At 37.0% G+C, this 24077-nt stretch overlaps 2 protein-coding genes across 2 annotated transcripts in view; one reads left to right on the top strand and one right to left on the bottom strand.

The window, feature by feature from the left end:
* Window positions 1-1095: 1095 nt before the first annotated feature.
* LOC140150328 (uncharacterized) lies at window positions 1096-20797 on the top strand. Its single transcript, XM_072172336.1, has 3 exons — window positions 1096-1773; window positions 3089-3673; window positions 20759-20797. The coding sequence occupies exons 1-3, from the start codon at window positions 1096-1098 to the stop codon at window positions 20795-20797; spliced, it is 1302 nt and encodes a 433-aa protein (XP_072028437.1).
* Window positions 20798-22536: 1739 nt separating this feature from the next.
* The window catches only part of LOC140150327 (PDF receptor-like), a 118861-nt gene continuing 117320 nt past the window's right edge, over window positions 22537-24077 (bottom strand). Inside the window, exon 14 of the mRNA XM_072172335.1 lies at window positions 22537-23048. Coding sequence (XP_072028436.1) covers window positions 22989-23048 — 60 coding nt within the window. The 3' untranslated portion in view covers window positions 22537-22988. The remainder of the gene's footprint in view (window positions 23049-24077) is intronic.

Raw genomic sequence — 24077 nt, 5'->3', positions numbered from 1 at the left:
TTCGCAAAAAGAAGTGGGAAGTGACATGTGTCAAGCTTGAACTATCTTACAACAATGACCTACTTGAGCTGTCAGGAAATACATTTTTCAATTAGTTTGTTTACGCGACAGGCATGTATTCACCAGCCTTCTCTATTATAATACATATAACCCTAGAACTACTGTTATAACATGGCCTACGAAGGGAGGGGGGAGGGGGATGTTGCAACTCCCTTAATTTTTAATTATAAACGTCATGTGCCATTATATTTGGTACCAATGAATAACTATCCTCTATCCGGTGATACCAAAATAAGTACTTTTTAAACCGAATTAATAAGTATAAAGTCATTAGCTCTTTGAACAATTTTACAAGAGCGAAATGAAAATCATGGATTCTAATGTATATAAAAAAAGGTAGGGTTCTTGGGTAAAAATTGTATCACTGAGCGCAAAGGATGGATTTACGATTAGCTTAGGTCGTTTGGGTGTAAATACGCGCGTTGTTTTAGGAAGGGTAAAAAAAATCGTAGGTCGTGGTAAAAACTCCCCTTCTCGGGTTAAAGCCTTAAACAAACATATACAAATCATATTACCATGATACCAGAGCCTAAAATAAAGCCCCGAATTCTTTGTTTATGAACACTTCGTACAACATATGTCCACATTTCGCAGAGCATCATACTGAGGGTCCTAAGCAATTTTTTCTCTCCATAATGTTATAAAAAGTTGATGAATATGTAGGTAAACAACCTGTGGGGGTCTACGAAATACTAATGATGTGCAGAAACAAAAAATCTGGTCGCCACTCGCATGTCGTTGAAAATTGACAACAAATTTGGTATGGGTCAAGTTTTAAATTGCTCACATTATTTTCAACACCCACCAAACCTAACTGTTTCATACTGCAGTTACTGTTCATTTTCCTATACACAATACACAGTGCTCTCACCATTGATGTGTGAGGTATAGGCCATTGCCTAGTTAACGTCACTGTGTGAAAAATAACCGGCCAATGTTGTCTCTGAAATTCTAGGAAATACGTCGGTTCGTCCGTCAAAATAGGTATGTCTGGTTGACCAGATTTAAATTAAATCTTAATTTCAACATACCCAGATGAATGAGAGTCTACACAGTTTGATTCGTAAGGAATACGGCAAGGATTGCCTAAAACTAACAAAGGACCTTGAGAAAACGGCGAGGAAAGTAGCGAATTATCGCAACCATTTACGATTCAACCTCCGTTGTTTACAGGCAGATGTGATACCCCGTAGCGCGAAACTTAGCTCTAATATCAAAGGTTCGCGTGCGGACAAGATTATTCACAGTGCGGAACGTAAATTGCTAAACGAGAGAGTTAGACAGGTTAATTATACCATCAAAAATCTAAACAACAAGAAATCTGACATTTTCCGCGAATTGGGTGATCGGTTACCAACGGAGATACACAACAGGGTCAGTCAGTTCACGGAGCATGCGCAGTTAGCACAACACGAAACAACAAAATCTAGACAGGTAGAGAAATTCGGCAGACTCGCAACAGTTTCACGTGCCGATAAGGATAAGAATTGGAGACAGAAGGATAATTTAATTGATCATAACATCAAGGATAGATGGGTTAGGAATTTATCGGACAGGCAACTCTCGGGAAGTGAACAAAGTTTACTCGAAAAGGGGTTAAACTTCGCTGTCGCATCCAAAAGAATTCAGGTGACAGACATTATCACTGCTACTGAATCGGCGATCAGAGGTGCTTCCATCGGTCCAAATAAAGCTGAAGAATTACGTTCGCGGGTGAGTGCGAGTATTAAAAGTGCCAAACCACCTCAATATAATCTGAGCAAGAATGAGTATAGTGCGCTAGAAAGCTTAAAGAAGGATGAAAACATCACGATCCTCCCTGCTGATAAGGGGCGTTGTACTGTAGTTTTAAATAGCAAAGACTATGATCAGAAGGCTAGAGCACTGTTAGACGATGCCAAAACTTACACTCCCCTTAGGAAAGATCCAACGAGTGGTATAAAGCGGAAGTTGACTTCGAAACTAGGCGAACTTGAGAAAAACGGGTCTATTGATTTCAAATTAAAACATCAGTTATACCCGACATCCGAAACCATCCCGGGTTTTTACGGCATCCCGAAGGTTCACAAGGACACCATCCCCTTGCGTCCTATTGTGAGCAGTACAGGGTGTATCAAAATGATTGGTACCCATCAATTTTGATGTTTATTGAAAAGCCTTCCTCTACCAAATGCAACATTGGATACTTTTGAAATGTTCAGAATGTGTAGTTTTTGACTTGTCTATACAATTAATTTACAAACTATTTGCATCTTATGTTGAATTTTGATGTGTCAGACTCCTCCATTATCAATGAGAACTGTTGGGTACCAATCATTTTGATACAGCTTGTATCGGCTCGGTTTCTTACAATATCGCCAAATATTTGGCTAGAGTTTTGAGTCCTGTGGTTGGCCTATCGGACCACCATATTCTCAACTCTAAGGATTTTTCGGGAAAAATCCAAGGCTTAGTATTGGAACCTGATGAGACTATAACATCGTTTGATGTCACCGCCCTCTTTACGAGCATTCCTCCGAAGGACGCAGTCTCAGCAGTTCGCGAAGTTCTGACTCAGGATACCACACTTCATGAACGGACAAACTTATCTCCTGATCAATTATGTGATCTACTTAGTCTCTGTTTAGATAACACCTACTTTTCGTACAGTGGAAAATTCTACCAACAATGTCATGGATGTTCCATGGGTTCGCCCGTCTCACCGATTATCGCTAACCTGTATATGGAAAGATTTGAGCGCATTGCTTTGTCAACGTTTCCCGGTATAGCGCCATCTAGATGGTATCGATATGTGGATGATACTTGGATTTTAATCAAATCCAACGAACTTGATAGGTTTTTCAACCACATCAATCAAATTGATCCCCATATCAAGTTCACGCAGGAAGGATTGTCAAATAACAAACTCGCGTTTCTTGACTGTTTAGTGTCCGTGGAAGAAGATCACTCCCTTACTGTGTCTGTTTATCGAAAACAGACACACACGGACCAATACCTTCAATTTGGTTCCAATCACCCGCTCATTCAGAAACTCGGCGTGGTTAACACCTTGTTCCATAGAGCTGAGTCAATCATCACCAAAGACTCCGATAAGATTGCTGAACATCAACATCTTCGCAAAGCGCTGGGTAACTGTGGCTACCAGGACTGGGCCATAAACAAGGCCTTAAACAAGGACAACAGTAAACCCACGGCCAGTAGCACGAATCAGACGGGGAGAACAAGTATTACCATCCCATATCACGGAGACTTATCGGAAAAACTCAAAAGAATTTATCGCGACCACGGAATTACCACCCACTTTAAACCCACGAACACGATCCGCCAGTCCTTAGTGCATCCCAAGGACAAACAGCCTAAGGGGAGGATCAGTGGTGTGGTCTACGGGGTCCGCTGTTCTGAAGAGCAAGCCTGTCAAGACTCTTACATAGGAGAAACCGCCCAACCTCTTCACAATCGCATGTTACAACATCGCAGAGCCAGCTCAAGTGGAAACGACTCATCAGTGTTCTTACATTTGAAAGCCACCGGACACCATTTTGACACCAAGGATGTCCGAATCTTAGATCGCGAGCATCGTTGGTTTGAGCGTGGAGTGAAAGAGGCAATCTGGGTGAGGGCTGAGCAACCATCCTCAACCGCGGTGGCGGTGTCCGGGCCAAACTATCACACGGCTGGGACAGGATCATAAAGGACATTCCTCGTCGATTGTCATCAATACCGGAAGTGTCCGGTACTCAAGGTCATTTGCATCACAACCCAGCTGAAGACTGAAGGTTTCAGTCGCAACGTCGGTTCGTCCGTCAAAATAGGTATGTCTGGTTGACCAGATTTAAATTAAATCTTAATTTCTAGAAAATATAGTTTTGTAACATGTCCTACATTTTTAGCTAATTTAGATATTTGGAAATATTCGTACTTTGGTGTTTTAGTAAGGAAGGGCATGGCATGCCTGCAAAATTCCCTGTGTAAATCGAATGCAACTTTTAGTGACTATCACTCACTTGTAGACCGCTCTCCTCTGAAGGGATTAAAGCTAAACCACTTGACGGATATTTTTTGTACCTGCTGTCAAATAATCACCCACTTGATTTCAAGTGGGTGATTATTGATTGGCAAGTGCCATATTTGGGCATAAGTGCAGTCCACCATTCAATGTGGAGGATAAACTAGACTTTATTGATTGATTTTGCTGGAGTAAATTCCTGTTAACCTGGTTTAAGTACTGCAAAGATCGAATCGTGTCCCCGGTCATAATGATTAAAAAAGGGGTATAGTTTAAGCTGTAGACTGGGAACCAAGAAGATGTATTCAGCATCACACAAATGGTTTGATGGCCTTGTTATGTTAGTATAGGGCCAATATTCAATATTCCATATTGCTGCCGAGTTACGGACAGTCTGGGGGATCACGAAATAGGGGGCCAATAATTTATTTTTTCAGCTCATGAGACACATGGACAAAACTCGTTGGATGTCACTCCCAGGAGGAAACTTTTCATACATATAGCAATGACAGCAATTTTAGCCTGCATGGGGCCCAGACATTAGTCGCTCTTATGGCATGGGAACTATACACATTTGGGCATGGACGAAGAATAGAGCACGAAGTGCGATGGACTTGCAACTCCATTCGTCGATGTGAGGTCAGCGACGTCAACACTTGGAACATGTGGACGTAGGTGGCAGCAGCATTTTTCTGTAATTATCATATTCGTGACATCATGTTAACGTAAGTCTCCACAGCACTACGCATATTTTTGGGTAGCTTTTAGTACTATCGTGGAGGCAGCAGCATTTTTATTTACTTTTCCGATATGGCGCCGCCCGTGAATCAATTTGGTGCCTGTTGGCGACGCCATCGGACGCCATGTCAGCGCAGGGTAATACACAGGGAAAGCCGACGCTGTCGCCACCTTTTGTATTGCGCTAGTATATGAGTTACAACGGCCTGATTGGGGTGTACACAAATACCAATGACAGTAACTTTTTCCTGTATGGGGGAGCAGATAATAGCCTCAAAGGGTTCGATGTCCCATAACTGATTTATTCAGCTAAGGAGACACATGCATGAATCTTTTTGCATTGGAACTTACCAATTGGGGTTACCAAAAATACCAAACTTTTTCCTGTACGGGGGCCCAGACAGTAGCGTCAAAGGGCCCGATGTCCCATAACTGGTTGTTCAGCCAAAGAGACACATTGATGGATGTTATTGAATTGGAACTATTGCATAGTTGGGGTTTACAAACATAAAAATGACAGCAACTTTTTCTTCTAAGGGCCCCATACTGCAGTTACTGTCCGTTTTCCTATACAAAATACACAGTGCTCTTTCCCATTGACGCGTGACCTCTACAAATAGCCCTACGTTAAAAGTATGGGGATATGACTAGTTAACGTCCCTGTGTGAAAAATAACCGGCCACTCTTACAAGTACTCTTCTCACGTTCTAGAAAATATAGTTTTTTTACATGTCCTAAATTTTTAGCTAATTTAGATGTTTGGAAATATTCGTACTTTGGTGTTTTAGTTAATGTTATAGGTAATAGTACATTGCCTATTAACGTCGCTGTGTGAAGAATAACCGGCCAATATTAAAAGTACTCTTCTAAAATTCTAGACAATATAGTTTTGAAACATGTCCTAAATTTTTAGCTAATTTAGGTGTTTGGAGAGGGTCGCACTTTTGTGTTTTAGGAAGGATATGTAAACGACAGATAACACCAAAAATATGAAGAAATTATTTCCAAACCGTGTTAAGTCAACAATCATTATGTTGCTCATTTTCAAGAATGCTGGTTTACAAAAAGCAGGCCATTGTCTCATTTCGTGAACAAAGGTACACATACCATTGTTTCCTTTCGTTTCCTTTATAATCGGTTACCCAACTGAAGCTATAATACCAGCTTTATTGCGATATCGCACATGAAAACAGACACATGTGCACAACCAGAGAAGATCCGATTTAATCAGTTGAGCTGTTTCAATGAGTGTTATCTTGGTTTAATAGCTTTTAATGGGGTTTAAGTCCTGCAAAGGTCGAGATGAATTCTACTGTAGACATGACTGCATCATGCGATGTCCCATAACTGGGACTATTGCACATTAGAGTTTACAAAAATACCTATGACAGCACATTTTCCTGTACGGGGCCCAGAGAGTAGCCTCAAAGGGCTCGATGTCCCGTGACAGGTTCAGTCAGTTCTAGTGAGCCTGTTATAAATACTGTGGGCAACGCCCTGACGGAAGAAATAGCCCAAATATGTCAATTTTGAAATGTTCTCTTTTTGCATTCAAATTGGAATAACACGAGGGAATAAAGTCGCATTGTGCCGAAGAGAAGTTAAAATACAATACGAATGAGTTACCTATTGCTGATATTGGTATTGATGAAGTAGTTGTATATTGTTGATACTGGTATTGATGATGTGGCTATCTAATGCTGATATTGGTATTGAAGAAGGATCTATCTACTGCTGATAATGGTATTGATGAAGTGGCTATCTACTTCTGATAGTATTGACAGCTACTAGCTTCAGATAGTTACTTCATCAATATAGTTTCACAGCAGCTTAGGAACAACAAGAGTGAAGGGGTACAGTAAGGCATCAGAAACGTGAAATAAGATGCTTATGCACTCTGCTCTTTAAGGAAGGTGCACCGTTGTCAGATACGTCTCCGACTACTCCATCTGGCACGGTTGTTTGATGGGATCATTTATTAGTTTTCAAAGAAAACATCATGTACAACCAACGGTTAGGCTTAAACAGCTAAAGGCTAATGTATACAGATGCTATTGAGTCATTTTCAACTTTAATTTCCCCTAACAAAATTATTCACTTTTAAACCAATTTTAAAACTTTTTTCGGATATAAAATGTATCTATTAATGACAAAATTGGTGGTGCTATTTAGTTACTGGAAATTACTCTTTCAAGCTTTTAATACAAATAATTCCTTTTATTGTTTGATGAAAATGTTTATAAAATTTCTTTGTTGCTTATTCCACGTATTCCATCTGTTTTAATGGTAGTATTAATCACATAACCCTTGCAAATTAAGATATATGATTTAGGATAAATAGCGCCACCTATAGTTTGCATTTTGTTAAAAATGAAGCCAATTCTATATACATCAAACAACAGGCTATTCCAAACGTGACCTGCAGTGTGGATGAAGGTCCTGCTAGTAGATATGGTTCTAGAAAAAACAAACTGATACTGTGAAAGCATGACAGGCACGAACAAGCTGGAGCGGGTAGCTCTTCTGACTACAAATGGCTTTGGAAGCAGTGTCTTCATATGGTGGGCACAAGCTGGTGTGCACTTTGTAGATGACTGTTGCTGCGGCCACTTGACGTTTTTGATGGAGGGATGTGATATTCAGCTACATACTTCAACGTTTTGAAGATATTTTTGACACCACAGAATATACACATGTAATTTGATGTTGTGGAGATATTGGCTGTAAAAAACAATAGCGCTCAAAGACAATATTGTTCAAGGTTGCCTTCCGTGACTATAAAGAAACAAATAGTGCTCAAACCAAGGGGTAAAACTTAAATTAACCAAGGTGACCGGCTGTCGATAACTTCAGGTTACGCCTTGCTTTCTTGCACTGCGGGTCATTATATAATTGGAACTCCATCAGCTGTAAGTCCCCGCTATTGGAATTTAGAAATTAGAAAGAAAGAAAGAAAGAAAGAAAGAAAGAAAGAAAGAAAGAAAGAAAGAAAGAAAGAAAGAAAGAAAGAAAGAAAGAAAGAAAGAAAGAAAAAGAAAAAAAAGAATGAAAGAAGGAAGGAAAAAAGGAAGGAAGGAAGAAAGAGTGAGAAAGAAAATTACTTTCTCAAGGGAACCTTAAGTACAGAGGTCTAACTTGAAAAGCTGTAAGCTGAAAGTAATACAAAACCACGTCGATGTAATTTATCCTGAAATTGCAAATAAACACTCGGTATTTTGTTCACAAGTGTTAATTTATCACGTTGCCAACTTGTCTAAGTTGATATTGAAGACGCACTTTCAAGGTACTTGTAGATATATTGGATAATTATAGGAGAAAGCAAAGGGTAAGAACACACTTCAAAATGGCTAAGTATTGCATTACGAAATCAAGATAGAAAAGAAGATGAGCCTACAACCTGAAGATGTTTGAATTCCTTTATTGCTGACATTTCCAGTCTTGCTCGAATGTTTATTTTGTTGTGTTTTTCTTTTCGTTTTCCATTACTGAATATTTAGAAGGAATTTGAGAAAGAATCAATGGCATTACTGACATACTTTGCTTTTCAGAGCTATGACCAACTTCCATGATAACACGAATCCAAAAGATGGCGCTATTTCCTGCAGATACACTCGGCAGACGAATCGAGAAGTGATTATATAACGGATCGACTGAAATTAGAGAATGAAAGTATTGTACTATCGCCTTTTAGAACCATTGTTTAAAGTGGAACAACGCAATTTTTTTTAAACAGATCAGTACCTATATACCACTACTATTTTGCTTAAGGGCTCCGATAGCAACGTTTGCACAATATCTTTCGGGAACTGACTGCACATCAAACATATCGAATTGCATTCTAAATACGAGGAATATTCGTCCTTGTGATATCAAATAATTTTTATTTTAATTCGCGACATAATACAAATATTATGGCAAATTATTAAAATTTTATATTTTTTTATATCTAACAGTCTCGAAGTAAGCTTAATTAATCTAAGCTTACTCTTAAGTTCTGGCAAAAGTGTGCTTTTTATTCTAAGAGAGTACGAACCCAATGTATTATTAATATATTGGCATTTTAGACTCATTTACCTAAAGTATACGAGTTCTTCAGTTGATAAAGAATGGTTTTTATTAACTCGACTCAGGACAACAGTGCCAATTGCATGACAAAGTTTTGACGATAGATCAAAATCTTATATGACTGAATGGTGTTAAGTTGTGTGGCAACATACCACAAATGTTAAGATAATATTATATTTTTATGGTCAGTGTAAGTATACCATCAGCTTAAAGTTCTATTTAATACACTAGCTTTAACATATAATTTTACACCAGAAATTAAAACAAATTGAATGATAATTATTTAGATACAAATTTTAAAAGGCATGGTTAAGATTAAAAAACATCATAAAATTCTGATGATTTACATGTACTCTTTAAGTGGGTACTACACCCCTGGCAAATTGTGTGCCTATTTTTGCATTTTTCTCAACAATGATAGCGTATTGGTAACAAGTAAGATATGTATATTATAGGGGCAAGGACTACAACTACTGCACTGTAAATTTTATTTCAGCACAGACAACAGTTGTGGAGTTACAGTCAAAAATGAGGGAAAACCAATATTTGATCAATAAATCAATAACTACTTGCCTTGAGTTGCTGAATTTACAGTGCAGTAGTTGTAGTCCTTGCCCCTATAATATACATATCTTACTTGTCACCAATGCACTATAATTTTTGAGAAAAATGCAAAAATAGGCAAAAAATTTGCCAGGGGTGTAGTACCCCCTTAAGAGACATGTTTGTGCATAAATATTACTTACAATTGATGCCATTAGGAAGATTATTCCATGAAGTGGTGCCATAGTACTTGAAGAAACGTTTGCCTGTTTCAGTTCTTATCGATGAATGGACGGCATTTTTATTTGTATTAGATATTGGTGTTATATGAATTGGTGTATCTGGGACGGAATCAATGTTGCCTCATAAAGTACTATGGGAGATCATTAATGTCTTTATACATCTGAATGTTTTTTAAATATTTAGCTCGCTGATAACATGATAAACTTTCAGCCAGTTGAGTTCTTCGTATGAATCACATAATTGTTAATCCGTAACTTTACAACCTAGGGTAAACCTAGCTAGCAATCCTATTTGGGAGAATTTTAATTCGTTTGACGTATTTGTCAGTAGCATCTGTCTAATGATTGTCAATACATGCAATATGATAGAAGATGATATCATTTATATGTAAAATCTATAACACTCCGAACACTGCTCATTTTCCTCCATTGTTATGCATAGGTGCTAAAAGTCGATCGATACATGTTGACATCATCACAATTCAGAGATATACCTTTTTGATTTGAAATAAATTTTCTCGGTTAAATAAAAAACAATAATTTTTTTCAGTAATGGTATATACCTTTCTTAAAAATAATCCTGGTGTTAAAATTAGACATAAAATTGTTGTCTTTTGGGGTGACATTTTTTTAAAAGCTTCAATTTTTTGAGTTTTTTTGGAATTAACTTTTTAGCGTTTCAAACTAATATAGTTCGCTAAAATTTTTCCCCACCTCTAAAAAGCACATCGTGGGGGTCTATATATTATATATAGCTTTGTATCCGTTTTGATTTCACCATTTTTCACTTCTGACTGCCAGAATGTCCAACTCAGTACTTCATTTCTAACATAACCAGCAGAAATAATCGATATTTCTATCGTGGCTTGTAAAATCATCCAATGATTATATTTTTCATTAGCGAATTATGTTACTTTGAAAAGCAAAAACGTTGACACCCAAAAAAGCTCATGTGACAAGTTGAAGCCTGTGAAAATCCAAAATCTTACACTAGAAAGCAAAATTTCACACATAAGTTTAACACCAGGGTTTGAAAAAATATACAGTATCAAACATTTGAGTTTTTTTCTGACATTTACCGAAGAAATTAAAATTATTGCTTTTCATTTGACCGAGAAAATTAATTATGAAGTGAAAAGGTGTAACTAAACATTTCGTTAATTTCAACAGCGAATTCGGTTGTTTCGAGTTCCTAATTAAGTAACTGAGTGGGTTTTCGACTGACTAGCGTTCTGAGTGTATAAGATTGTATTGATGAACATATGAACCTAACCTTTTTAAAATTAATACTATGAATGAGGTGATGTAGAGCAACACATTATGCTTTACATTGAAAATATATATACAACCAGTATGTCTTCCCATTAACTACGGCTCAGAAATTCGGGCCATGACTCAGAGATTGGAGAGAGTACCTCGATCAACAGAGTATGGAAAGGAGCATGCTTGGAATCACATAAAGATACAGGAAAACAAATGAGTAGATCAGAAGTATGACACATGTCACCGATGTCATCCAAACTGTAAAACAAAAGAAGTGGCCCTGGGCTGGTCACCTAGCTAGAACATCAGATGAACGATGGACCAAACTGGTTACAGAATGGATACCTAGAAATGGTATTAGGGACCCAGGAAGACAGAAAGGTAGATGTGGGGATGAAATTACAAAATTTCTTGATGTAATCTGTACATGTATGAGAAAGACGTAGAATAAATCAGAATATTATGATGATGATGATGATGACGGATGATGATGATGATGATGATGATGATGATGATGATGATGATGATGATGATGATGATGATGATGATGATGATGATGATGATGATGATGATAATGATGATGTATGTACCAATATGCCTCTCCCATTTGTAGAAATAAACTAAATTTATTTGTAGAACTAAACATTACAGCTGTATCATTTGCATATAAAACCTACAGACTAGTCAAATTATGACTCACCTCCAATTGCAACAGAATCCATTTCACATGCTTCCATCTCAGTCATAAAAGCTCACACAAAAGTAGCCAACATTTAACTTTTTAACTTTTTGCCTTCAGTAAAAATCGAACTTATATCCCTTCATAAGCGGCCATTTTGGATCTATGAAAAGTAAGAAAGATCAATTTGAACTTTGAGGCACACCAACTGTGGCGTTGCAACCTAGTCGCCCTACTAATATTAAGAACTGCAAAATTGTCTAAAGTGCTAATATTGAGCATACTAGTGCTAAGTGATAGCGCCCTTTCTTGCTACGCAGAAGTTGCTGTTATGTAGTTGTTATTTCGTGGTAACAACGTAGATAAAGGATTTGTTTGATCCCATCTAAAATTAAAAAAAATATTGATAAGTCTAAACTGACAAAGAGATATGGGGATGGTGTCACTATGCCACCAGAAAAGTCAACTATATTAGATTTATACAAAGTCTATGATGTCGATGTTTACTCTTGGAAACATTCCGGCCCAATGCCTTTGTAGCCATAACAGGGAAGCTAATAGTGGGAGTACTGTGGGTTTTATACCACGCAGTCTTATATATTAGAATTTATATTTCTATACAGCAGCCCCCTTAGAAAGGTGCTTGGTAACATCAGCTATTTCAATAATTGATTCCGAATGTGTGTCTGTAGTTGCTACACTCTGAAAATAGGAAGAGCAGGATATTTAAGCTTTCGAACCAGAGAATATCTCACGGCTTCGGTATTGCCGTGAAACATTTTCTTTGGAAGGTGGATCCCAAAAATACTGGGGGTCATAGCATTTTTAGACCAATAATAGGGGGGTTATAATATTTTAAACACCCAAAATAGGGGGTATAGAATTATTAAGGGCTGGTGACTCAAAGTTTTTGCGCGCTGCGCTGCTCGCGCATTCTTTAACATCACATCAATCAAAATGTGTGTACAATCTATAGCTATAAAAGGCAAAAGTTATGGGACACCCCCTTCCGAAGAAAATGCCAGCCCCCTAATGGTATCCGCCATGCATTTAAACAGAAAGGGTGGTCGGAAGAAAACCATATAGAGATAAAACAAAAGTCTTCCAACAGATCGAAAGGTCCCCTTTGAAAAAATTACCTTTAAGGTATAAGGTATGGGATTGAGAACTTAGATTGAATGTAGCACTGGCTTCTGTGCTGTACTCTGATACCTGTATGATGGTTTTCCAACTGTAGGATAGTTCAAGGAACATTAAACGCTGTATAAAAATTGAGGGCAGCATTCAACTCAGTACCATGGACAACTCTTATGTAGCAAGTTTTGTTGAACTAGGGGTAGGGTAAAGGCTTCAAAAGGTGATCCTATTATTCGGTTGCCATGTTATTTGCCGTAGTCATTTTCGTAATTTTTGTAATTTTGTATTTTTTTAAACATATTTTGAAAAACAATTCATTTTTTGGGGGGAGGGTCCAATCCTTTACCTTATACCTTAATAGCTCTTGATAAGAGCACTCGCTGTGACTGAACGACTCTAGCTTCGGTCAACAAGAAAGCCAGAGTAATATGGATTACCAAAGGCAAGCCTAGAACGTAGCCTCGTCTGTGACATATCACGTAACTTTGATCTAGAAAGTCATTCACTGACCCTCTATTTCTTCAGTAACTCTTCAGACTCTTGATGGGTCGTCTTTGGAGTAAAGTTTGACTCATTTGATTTTGTATGTAGCTACTTGACATTAACATTGCAAACTGAATCATGCTCATATCACATTCCTTCCAATCCTTTGAAATCATTATTATTATTTTTAGTTTTAGTATTACTATAATTATAATTATTATAATTATTGGTATTTTTATTGTTATTATTATTATTATTGCAGGTTATTGAAAAAGTATAATGAACACGTCTCGTGAGGTAGGTAAAAGTAGCTTTATAATGATCGCTTAAGGAGGCTGTGTAATCTCAGACATGCATGTAGTAAAAGTGCAATAACTTTGTAATTATTCGCGCAAGACATATAAAAGTATACATTTTTATGAAGGCAAGACATCAATAAATCTTAATATAAATACAGATTTGGGGTAAAAACAACAATTATGAAGAAAATCACAAAAAGTGAGTTTTTTGCAATATTTGTTAGGTACATCATAAAAAAAAAACACTCTTTCCAAAATATTTTATTTTGTTTTTAGCTCAATCTTGAGGCTCCATTCCAAAAACTGTTTTTTTAAATTTTTTTGATATTGGCCTTATTTTTTGAGATATTGAACATATAAGGCATCAAATTGAACTTTTAAAATTCACAAACGCCTATTTGCACAAAATGATGCCTAAAATCGGAAATAGACCAAAATATAAAAAAATGAGAAAACCGTTTCTTGAGTCGATCATGCTTTTTACGATGATCATATTTGCTTACCTATAGATGCTGTATTTATTGAGTTATCGTGTACCTAAATCGTCATTTTGGTCACATTTTGCACTTTCATCGAATCTCGCAGGAGAATGCGGCAAATTTTATTTTTCTACCTTACATTACATAAACATCGGGTAAATCCACGGCCCCTTGAGAAGTTTGAGCGAAATCCATTCATAACTTGATATTTAAATCGGAGGAAAGAACTTGAAAAAACCCACATTTTATCAGCTAAAACGGAGCCATTTGACCACTAGGTTTTGTGCTTCCGTGGTGTTTCCATAAGATGCGCCGCGCATGCAGATAAGCGTCGCGTATGCGTAGCGTATTTGTGCGTTAACAAATTGCGCGATACTCAACGCGATGCGTTGTTGCGCGCGCGTGTACCCTGCTGGTACAACAAAGATTTTCTTTCCTTTTCAATTTCAAACACGAGAGGAATAGTGAAATAAAATCCTTAAAATATTGCAGTTGGAGTTTACAAATCTGGATTTTCATTCCTTGTATTTATAAAAAACATAACAAAGTACAAACATATCAAAAAAACTCAATTTTGCGAAGGAAATAATGTCTAGAGTACACAGCTGCCTTAAGTGACGTGTTATGCATTCGAACAACTATTACTGTATTTGGACATCGTATGATTCCGTGCTAGTATGCCTGGTTGCTAGCTGTATTTCCCTAATCGGCTATTCGATTTTTTCAGGGAAACCGAAAGAAGTTATTTTTCTGGTGTTGTGAAATATCTAAACATTATGCTTTGTACCTCGGAATCTCCCTCGCAACTACCACATTTATTTATGACGTAATTTCGCACTGCCGTAATTGGTAAATCCGTTTTATTTCAAAAAATTTCAGAGAATAAAATCTTGAAATTTGGTTAAGTGAGGAGGTAAACATGACGGGATTGAACTTTGCATCAGCAATATAATGTGGGGCATTGTTATACATCTAAATGTGTCACAGTGCCCTCCAAATAACTAATGCGCAATTATTTATATGGCGCTCTACGGAGCACACAGCGCCATACAGGTTGTTGTACATACAGGTTGTAGACAGCAGCGTAGCACATACACTGGGTATTGATGTTTGCCATTGGTGCGAGAAGTCCAGGGTTCAATTACCAGCAGGATCAAAGGCAATCTTATCCACTCTCCCCGTGGCGTATCTGGTAAAATCTGGTAAAGGCGGAGCAGATGATCCATGAATTGATATAAAACCTAGTTACAGTCCATTTTGATCAGGGTAAGAAGCCCGATTATTAGCTACACTTGCCTACCCAATAAAAATGTCCCAATCAGCTATCTACGGCGGCCCCCTTCACCAGGTCACTTGTTGCTGGCCGAAGTTTCTTCACTGTTGTCTCCTAAATTTAAGTTGTTAATGCCTAGATATATTTGACAAAAACAAAACAAAATGGAAATGACCGCAAGAAAGACGAAGATGATATTTTATCATTTCTGTACACTTTATTTTTCTTCAAGTATACACGTTAACATCTTGACTTGATAGGAAATTAATAATTTTAAATAAATACACTTTTTTACAAATTATTTACACGGCAGTTCTGTCTGGGAACAAAATACTAAATGGTGGTCTGCTGTGTTGTGCTTCTAAACAACATATTGTCATATTACCCAGAATCCATCTGTTTTATCACGACAACTATCATTTGATGTCATAATTATGTTTTCAAGCACATTAAGTAGGAAAATTTCCGATTTAAATGACTGAAATGAGCTGTAAAACATAAGCTATTTTTTTCCTAGAATGCATTCAGAGCCACTAAAATGAACAAATCTAATATATAATTTTAATCTCTGTGAATCTGTGATTTATTTTTTTATCTAATTCTGAAGGATAAAGGTATTTTCGGTCTACTGAGAGATTACTGTTATATTATAATCAAACGTATTATATAGCCATCATGGTTCTTCATACAAGAAGGTAATGTCTACATTGCCCTTATTGCCAAAAACTAGATGCTTATCGAATTGTCTAAAATAATAGTTTTTTGACAGCTTACCTACCCAGTGCTGAGAAAAGACGTGCAAATAAAAATGAAAGTTAAAAAGTGTCGTGATTGCCACATTGCGACGATTAAAATAATAACTATCCTGTATCGGGTCCTGTATACTACGTATCAACCTTACACTATTCGCCGAGCGCAGACAGTGACGTGGCCCTCTTGCGTCAATATAATACAAATGGACGGTTTATAGTATCTATGATAGCGAGAAAACCAAAACGAATAATGATTTATGATTCAGTACAAATTGAGTGTGAATCAATATCGATCAACAATGCTTTAATAATTCGAGGCCGCTAATACCATAAGACAAAGATTGATATAAGAGTACAAAAATAATACTTTATAATCATTAATCCCAATTATATTTACATAAAACAACTTCATTACTATATAATACCTAACTCACACAGCACGATACTTAGTAGTAATTAAGGTTAGGGCCCTGTCAAATAATGCACCGTGAAATCGCTCACGTTATGGCAAAGGAGTCACCAACATTATATTTTCCACAAAATACTAGTTGTCTAATCTTAGAAGTAAGTCACTCACTTGATTTTTGAAAGTAGAACAAAAGCACATGTTTTTGTGTTGTAATTCTAAATTTGTCATAATGATGTTAACATTTTGAAATATAACACATATCCAACCTAGTCTCGAAACTAAAATGCTAATATTAAGCACTATATAACAATCTCATTACATTACATGACTACAATATGTGATATTTACTCTGCACGATATACTCGTGCGATACTCTCTTTTCATGTTCATTCACCTGTGTAGGAACGAGCTTGCACACATAAAATTTGGAAAGGAGCAAAATCCGAAATCCAGTAAGGGGCTTGACAACTGTCTGATTATACATTACAATGCACAGCTATTTTAGAGCCAACATCCAACCCTTTTGTTAGTTATTATCTGGTTTCTCATCCGACATGGTTTCTCATGTTGTGCAGGGATAGCGTCCTCTGTTGTAGGTAGTAGTATCGATGCGGTAAGGTCACGCAGTATTGTAAGGGCTCTTGGACCCACATCACAAGCAAGTCTTTACTGTGGATGTCTCCGCATTTATGCACATATACATTCAAAACTACAGTCGGCTTACTAGCCTTTCAGGGCAACCTTATCGGCCGATACTCAAATTACTCATTTATATATTCTATGATGTCAAAGAATTATAGCTTCTTAACGATATACGGAAGTGACTGAATAACTCACTATAGTGCTCAATATTAGCACAATGCTGTTGTACAATGCTTAAATTGAGCACTCTAGTATAGAGACTTGGTTCGTATAACCCGGGAAAACTAAAACAAAATGTTTACAAACTTCCATGATGAAAATGAATAAAAACTTGTAACATAAGAACATGTTTATAATATTTATGCAGGAATACAGAAATATACTTTGTACAACTTTGTTATGTCTTTGTGCGATATTCTGTAAACATTGATAATTAGTAACACGTGTCAAGCTCGCATTCCGCTACTTGTTTAGCACGCAACATGACTGTATGCAATCAACAAGAAAGACTAGATTGCTAATAACTTACAATAGGGTTAGGGTAGTAGGTTATGGTTAGGAATTTTCGATCAAAATAGGGGGATTTGGGTGACTTTTGTCTAACTTGTGGAGGTGGGACTCATGACCTGACCATATCCTTTGGTAACGCCACGTCTTTCTTTTTCTCGAGGAACTTAAAATAATGAAGAGGTCATGTTCTGTCATTGCATTGATCGAGGTCACTGAAAAATTAAGGTCCAAGTATATACCTCGCGGAACCCTTTGGTCTAATTGGTAGGTCGACGACATATGGGGAGGGAAGAAATATTAAAAGGAAGAAAGAAAAAAAGAAAGAAAGAAAAAGAAAGAAAGAAAGAAAAAAGAAAGAAAGAAAGAAAGAAAGAAAAAGAAAGAAAGAAAGAAAGAAAGAAAGAAAGAAAGAAAGAAAGAAAGAAAGAAAGAAAGAAAGAAAGAAAGAAAGAAAGAAAGAAAGAAAGAAAGAAAGAAAGAAAGAAAACTACGATTGTACAGGTACTGTGGCAATAGCTACGCGTTATTGGGAACACAACAAAGATTTGCGAAATGCGGTTTAAAATCAAAAACTTCAACGTCTAGAGCATTATCTATTCAAAACCACTCTGTTACGACAGGCTTCTTTTTACTGGAGCTAGCAGGATCCTATAAGAGTGTAGCAGTTGCATATATTTTCAAATAGAACATGTCACAACTTGCTTCTTGTAACAAAGGGGTAGGGAGGTGGAGAGGCATGGTATTGGAAGTGGACAGGGAGGTCCAGTGGCGTAGTCAAGGGGAAAAGGCATACGGTATGTCACCTACATGTATAAAAAAAAAAAAAGCGCAGTGATTTATAGTGCGCTACGCACAGGTACAACACCTAGACGTTGGTCCACAAGCCTCAGCACACTTTACAGGTTGTCGCTGATCACTACGGTCCCACATCATTCCATAAACCATTAAGCAACAATTCAGAGACTTTGCTGCTTCATGAGCGCACATCCTAGACATTCCACAAATAACCATCGCAACCAGGATCAGCTCCCCAAGTTTCGTACGGGTTAAAATCACAAACTTCAACAGTGAGTTCCTTGTCAAGGGGAATTTCAAGCTAACTCAATTTTCCACGAGAGCGTACTAGGCACCATCAGGGTTCGAACCCGCAACCTCACGCACCATAGTCGAACGCCAAAGCGTAGCCAATACTTTTTCAGAGTGTGGCCAAAGAGGTGGAAGGCAACATTTAAGGGGGCAAAGTTGGAGAATGGTCAAAAATGCTATCCCGGCTACGCCACTACATGGGACATGTGGGAAGGTATGGTAGTTGAAAGAACAGGAGAAGGGAAGAGAGTTTGAGAGGGAGGGAAAAAAGATAGAATGGCCGTTTCATTAAGCTTTGTATTGAAAATGGAAATACAAAGATAAAATTAACTGAGCCTTTTTAAATAATATATGCCTACTATCATAATTATATATATAGTTAGTTTAAAAATAACATGGTAAGGAGATTAGCGCTGGTTCCTGACATAATCCTCATTGGTCATCGCCTAGCGAGCTCATTTATATTTATTTAGATTAAGCGCCTAAGGTAGAGTCATTTGTGTTTGAGTATGACCAAAATCCACTCGACAGAACAAAAGGTAAAAAAATTGCGGCCGTCGCTTGCACATGACTTTCTTTTCATCGCCTATTCATACACATGTCCCCAGTTTTAGCGTCAAGACGCTGTTGGTGCAGTTAAACGTTCGCGCTGAAGTAAATCAGAGCAAAAACCCAATCAATATTGGTACACGCGAAGTTGACGTACAAGCCCGGCGTACAAGTCGAAGTAAGTTTGCAAACTTCATTTCGCAATCTGTCTAATTTGTGGTCAAGGTAATTATCGTCATTATTGTCGTTGTATTTCGGTCAATTCACCTTTTCGGTAAATCCCATAAGCCTTTATGAGTACACCTGAGACCTCGTCATTTGACGTCACGCCGATGCGCACATCGTTTATCGAATATCGTTACTGCGCATTGCAAGTCGGCGCGACGTCAAATGACGAATTCTCAGGTGTACTCGCAATAGCTTATGGGACTTACCGAAAAGGTGAATTAATCAAAGGTCTAGGTGATGTCAAAACAAATAATCGTAACCCTCATCCTATGGAGATAACTTTGTAACACATAATCCGAGGGGAGATTATGTATATTTTAATAAAGTTTCAATACTCTTTTTTTAATTGGTATCAATGTATACCAGTTGCTTTATTTTATCCAATGATACCAAAAATAAGTCGTCTGCACACGATGTGATAATGTGAGTAAGCCTCCGAGCAATTTTATCATCCAGAACAACACAGTATAATTAGCCTTCCTTCTAAAAAAAAATCTACCATGAATGTGCTATTTCCATCGAAATGAAATGAGTATATTATGATGTTGATTATTGTCAAAAAATAAATTCACGGGCTATATCATTCCCTTCCAAATCTCTATCCTCAAAGTGTGTTGGTTGGCTGTACCCAGGTGTGTTACAGAAAGGGGTTTGCCTACGCTTATTTAGAGTCATTTGGTGGTTTATGTCCGCAATCCCAAAGCCCCATTCGTAGCACGCGAGTTATAAATTCATTTTATGTTCTCCATTACCCTACATGTATAATAAAATTAATTGTAAATATATCACCAAAATAAACCTTTTCCTTTCTCATGTGGTTTCAAAGAATGCAAATTTGCTCCAAAAACATCCAAAACAGTATTTTCTATTCAAAGTTCTCCCTTTCTTCTTTTTTCTCGAAGACTTGAATGGGTATTTTGTGAACCACAGCCTCATCTCCCTCTTTTTTTTCAAAGTTTTTGATCACTGGAAAGTTCTGGCTACATACATAATGTTCATCTCTAAAAAATAAATGGAAGTTTTTTTTGCTTGGCAAAAATATCCTCAAATTTGTATTACGTTCTGATTAACAAAACGAAATTACACACAGTGGCCTATACATAATCGTGCATACATCGCAAACGTAAAATCGGAAAGTGGGATTTTGGGAATATGGTTTGCTAGTGGAATTTTAATGAAAAATGTTATAAAAAGAGGATGCTAAAATACTTCTTTAAATTTGGAAGGACATAAAATAGTCCACCCGTATGCTTGCTGCTTGGTACATATGAGACAACGTATATGCTTATAAATTGTCTTACATTGTTATTAACAGCTGCCACCAGAGACAATCAACTTTAACATAGAAACATAAAAATATGACTGTATAAAAAGAATACCATTTACATATTTACAAGATGAAGGTTCACTATAACCTTCCGAAAAGCTTTTTCAGTATAGCCATATTGTAACATTTCCAGAAAAATAGATTTCTCTTCCACAAAATTTGTCGTTTACTGTCAGATATGTACCCTTTTAATTTTGAGCCGAACAATTGGGGTAAACCAAAGAAAATTGGAATTTTAGCACCGGTCATTCCTTTGTTAAGTTATGAACATCGCCTGTATCGTTCGACGAATATTTTGGTCGTGCAAACAAAGCGATGGGACACGTTGTTTTTATTAAACTTCTATATTGGATTGAACAGACCTACCAAAAGGTTCGAATTTTACAGGGTATGTAAGTTTATTAATGTACATTACTATCATGTAAAAAACGTAAATTTTACTAAACATGAGGACGTCCTCCTCAGCAAATATTACAATGGCTTTAATACTGTACATGGTTGCATTTCTTCCATATTACCATGATTACCTTACAGTGACGTTACTTTGCAAACTGTATTTTTGAATACGAGAGTGATTCAAAAAGTTCAACTTCCACCCTCATATCTCGACTTCTGCAAGTAGCAGCCCATTCATAATTATTATCCATAATGACAACCTGCTATGGTCATGATGGTTGTAATATCTCTCTCCGCTAAGATATGAAACCAGGATTCATGACCGTGGAAACGGGGAAAATTTGTTAATATATCCACAAAAACCACGTAAGTAGACCAAATTAAAGTTATCATAAACTACGATTTAGTCCCTTCAGATGGCCTAAATTGAAGCTGGCAAAAGGAAAAATATTGAAAATTATGTAAAATGACAAAAATAAATGGCAAAGAAAAGAATACGGGGTTGTCTTTTATAGTGCCTAGGTGCCTATGTAAGTTCTTGACTTGTGTCGCTTCTCGTGGGCTATTGTTCACTAAAAAAAATGCCCAAAAGAAGCTGTCTTGTATTAAAAAGGCTGGAAGCATATTAATTCTGCTTTGGAAATGACACCATATTAATTAGACTCAAGGAAACTAATTTGAAAATAGTAAGTGACAAGAAGTGGTTGAAACTTAAAAATCATTTCATAGAGATGGTCCCTAAGCATATTCTCATGCTCTGAAAGACCATTAGATATAACAGTATGAATTCGATGATGGGATAAGTTTTAAAGATAAAATGCATTTTTATAACTGGATATCTTGATGTTTGGTTCCGTATTTAATGTTTTTTTAGTTATAATCTTCTAGTATGAAGAAGCTACCATTAAGAAGTGGATGCCGAACTTTTTGAATGACCTTCGTAAATCAACTTCGGTAGCGACGTCCAATGCTTTTTGCGGTTGTGTTGCAAGGTGTTGACAAACCGGCCTTAACTCACGCGATTCGATACTACGACCAGCAAAATTCTTACCTACGTCACTGACGAACTTACGATGACGCAAAGTTTTGTAACGTGACTTTTGCTCAGCCAACTAACAAAGGAGTTTCTTTACGGAATAAATAACATTGTTAATATTAAGAGGGCAGAGTAATCACCAAACCATAATCCGTACCATGTGGTACTACCTTTATTTAGTGGAACAAGTAATGTACGTGTAACGTTAACGCTGACTTTCAGACGTGTTGTTATATCACCTTCTCAATGTAATGGTCTCAAGTGGAGTAGTATGGGATATCTGTATGCCTTTTTTTTTTTTTTTTTTTTTAAGGCAGAGATGGTTTCAAATGATCTCTTATTAGAAGTAGACTGACGACTCTGCTCACAAATGATAAATTGATCCCAAAATTTGGTACGACGTCTAAGCAATAATGTAAAGCTCTCATTCTCATCGCGATATATGATATTGTTCTTGTCTCTTCCATTATATTCCATGCCAGTTGGCTGACTTGCTGCAGATCTCCTGCATACTCCTTATACATACGAGTATTTTACCCGAAACAACAATAACAATAACAATGTACAGATTTTTCCAAAATATATGTGGCAAACCTCGGATAGTGGTTATGATTTGTTAATTGTTTCTCAATACCTTCCACCTGCATGTTTCTTGTTCGACATTTCTTAACATTCTAATACAATAAACGTAAGTTCACCCATGCACATAAACAATATGTTTGGCGGATTCATATTGTACTCTCGGATGTGTTTTGCCACTATGTTTGGTTTTCGTAGCCATCTCATCTATGCAGTCGTCATGCTCATGTTCGTAGTGCTCATTTCATCAATCGGTGACATTTTTACCTGAAACAAAATGTGAAATAAGTGACTTCAAACATATAATAATTCTAAAACCAGAATCAAATACTGAGGTATATCCGTGTGCCATCATTCAACAAAATCAATGCGACAAATCACCATTTTTACATTTACAACAATATGCTAGTAATTCCACTACGGTTCCACGTTAACATGGCGATATCAACGTACCACCATTCATGTTTTAGCCGTGAATAGCAGTGAATCCGAGATTAATAAGCCAGGCCATCATCGTTGCATTTTAGCAGTGCAAAGCTGTTTTTATCATTAGACGCCGCTCGCATTCAAAACATAATTTTTTAAATAATCTAATTGCAACTATGTGATCTAATAGGAATGTGCTCTTATTGTATTGTCACTACGGCTGTCAACTAAATAGACACAGTGAGACACCACAAGCTTGATTGTCCCCGTCTACAATAGAATTTTGATTCTGTCAAATGGAATTGGAAATTCATCTCTATGAATTTATACTACATCCATGAGCGATAGCGATTGGATTTTAGCCAATGAGATATGACTCCTTTTGCTGCGCATTGGGAAAAGCGAGCTAACTAATTGGTCGAATACCAATCGCTCGTCGGTCATCGACGACTTATAAATTCAGCTTATTTTATAAATCGGTGCTTGACGGCGTAGATTTCAGACCCACGTGTTTCGCTGCAGGGGTCGAAGGTCACAGTGGGGCCAAAACTTGAAAATAGTCCTATCATATTGTAGTGTAACTGAACTTGTTCCTCTCATCACAGGGAATATAAAAGTCAGTTGACATATTTTTCTGCGGTGCTTTATAAACAGAGGTCAAAATTTAAAAATAGTCTGATTTCATCGAAATGCTGCAAATTACTCTCATAACATAGGAAATCTCAAACATATACGTAATTTACAATTTTGGTGCGATGTGCATTGTCATGTCCCATTCAGAGTTAATGCAGCAAGAGTCTAGTAGCAATCTGTCCACGCATAACCTTTAACTCATGAGTTCATCCGATTCCGAGGTTATACATATCTGAA

The sequence above is a fragment of the Amphiura filiformis genome, chromosome 4 (genome assembly GCF_039555335.1).
Source record: "Amphiura filiformis chromosome 4, Afil_fr2py, whole genome shotgun sequence".
NCBI classification, from domain to species: domain Eukaryota; kingdom Metazoa; phylum Echinodermata; class Ophiuroidea; order Amphilepidida; family Amphiuridae; genus Amphiura; species Amphiura filiformis.
Note: the sequence above shows the minus strand (reverse complement) of the source record. Positions and strands in the feature narration are given on the sequence as shown.

Bases quoted from the DNA above. Each gene is read 5' to 3' on its own strand.
- LOC140150328 (XM_072172336.1), top strand. From the start codon at position 1,096: ATGAATGAGAGTCTACACAGTTTGATTCGTAAGGAATACGGCAAGGAT. The intron at 1,774-3,088 runs GTGAGTGCGAGT...CCGCTCATTCAG, and splicing joins CTGAAGAATTACGTTCGCGG to AAACTCGGCGTGGTTAACAC. The intron at 3,674-20,758 runs GTGAGGGCTGAG...TGTTATTAACAG, and splicing joins GAGTGAAAGAGGCAATCTGG to CTGCCACCAGAGACAATCAA.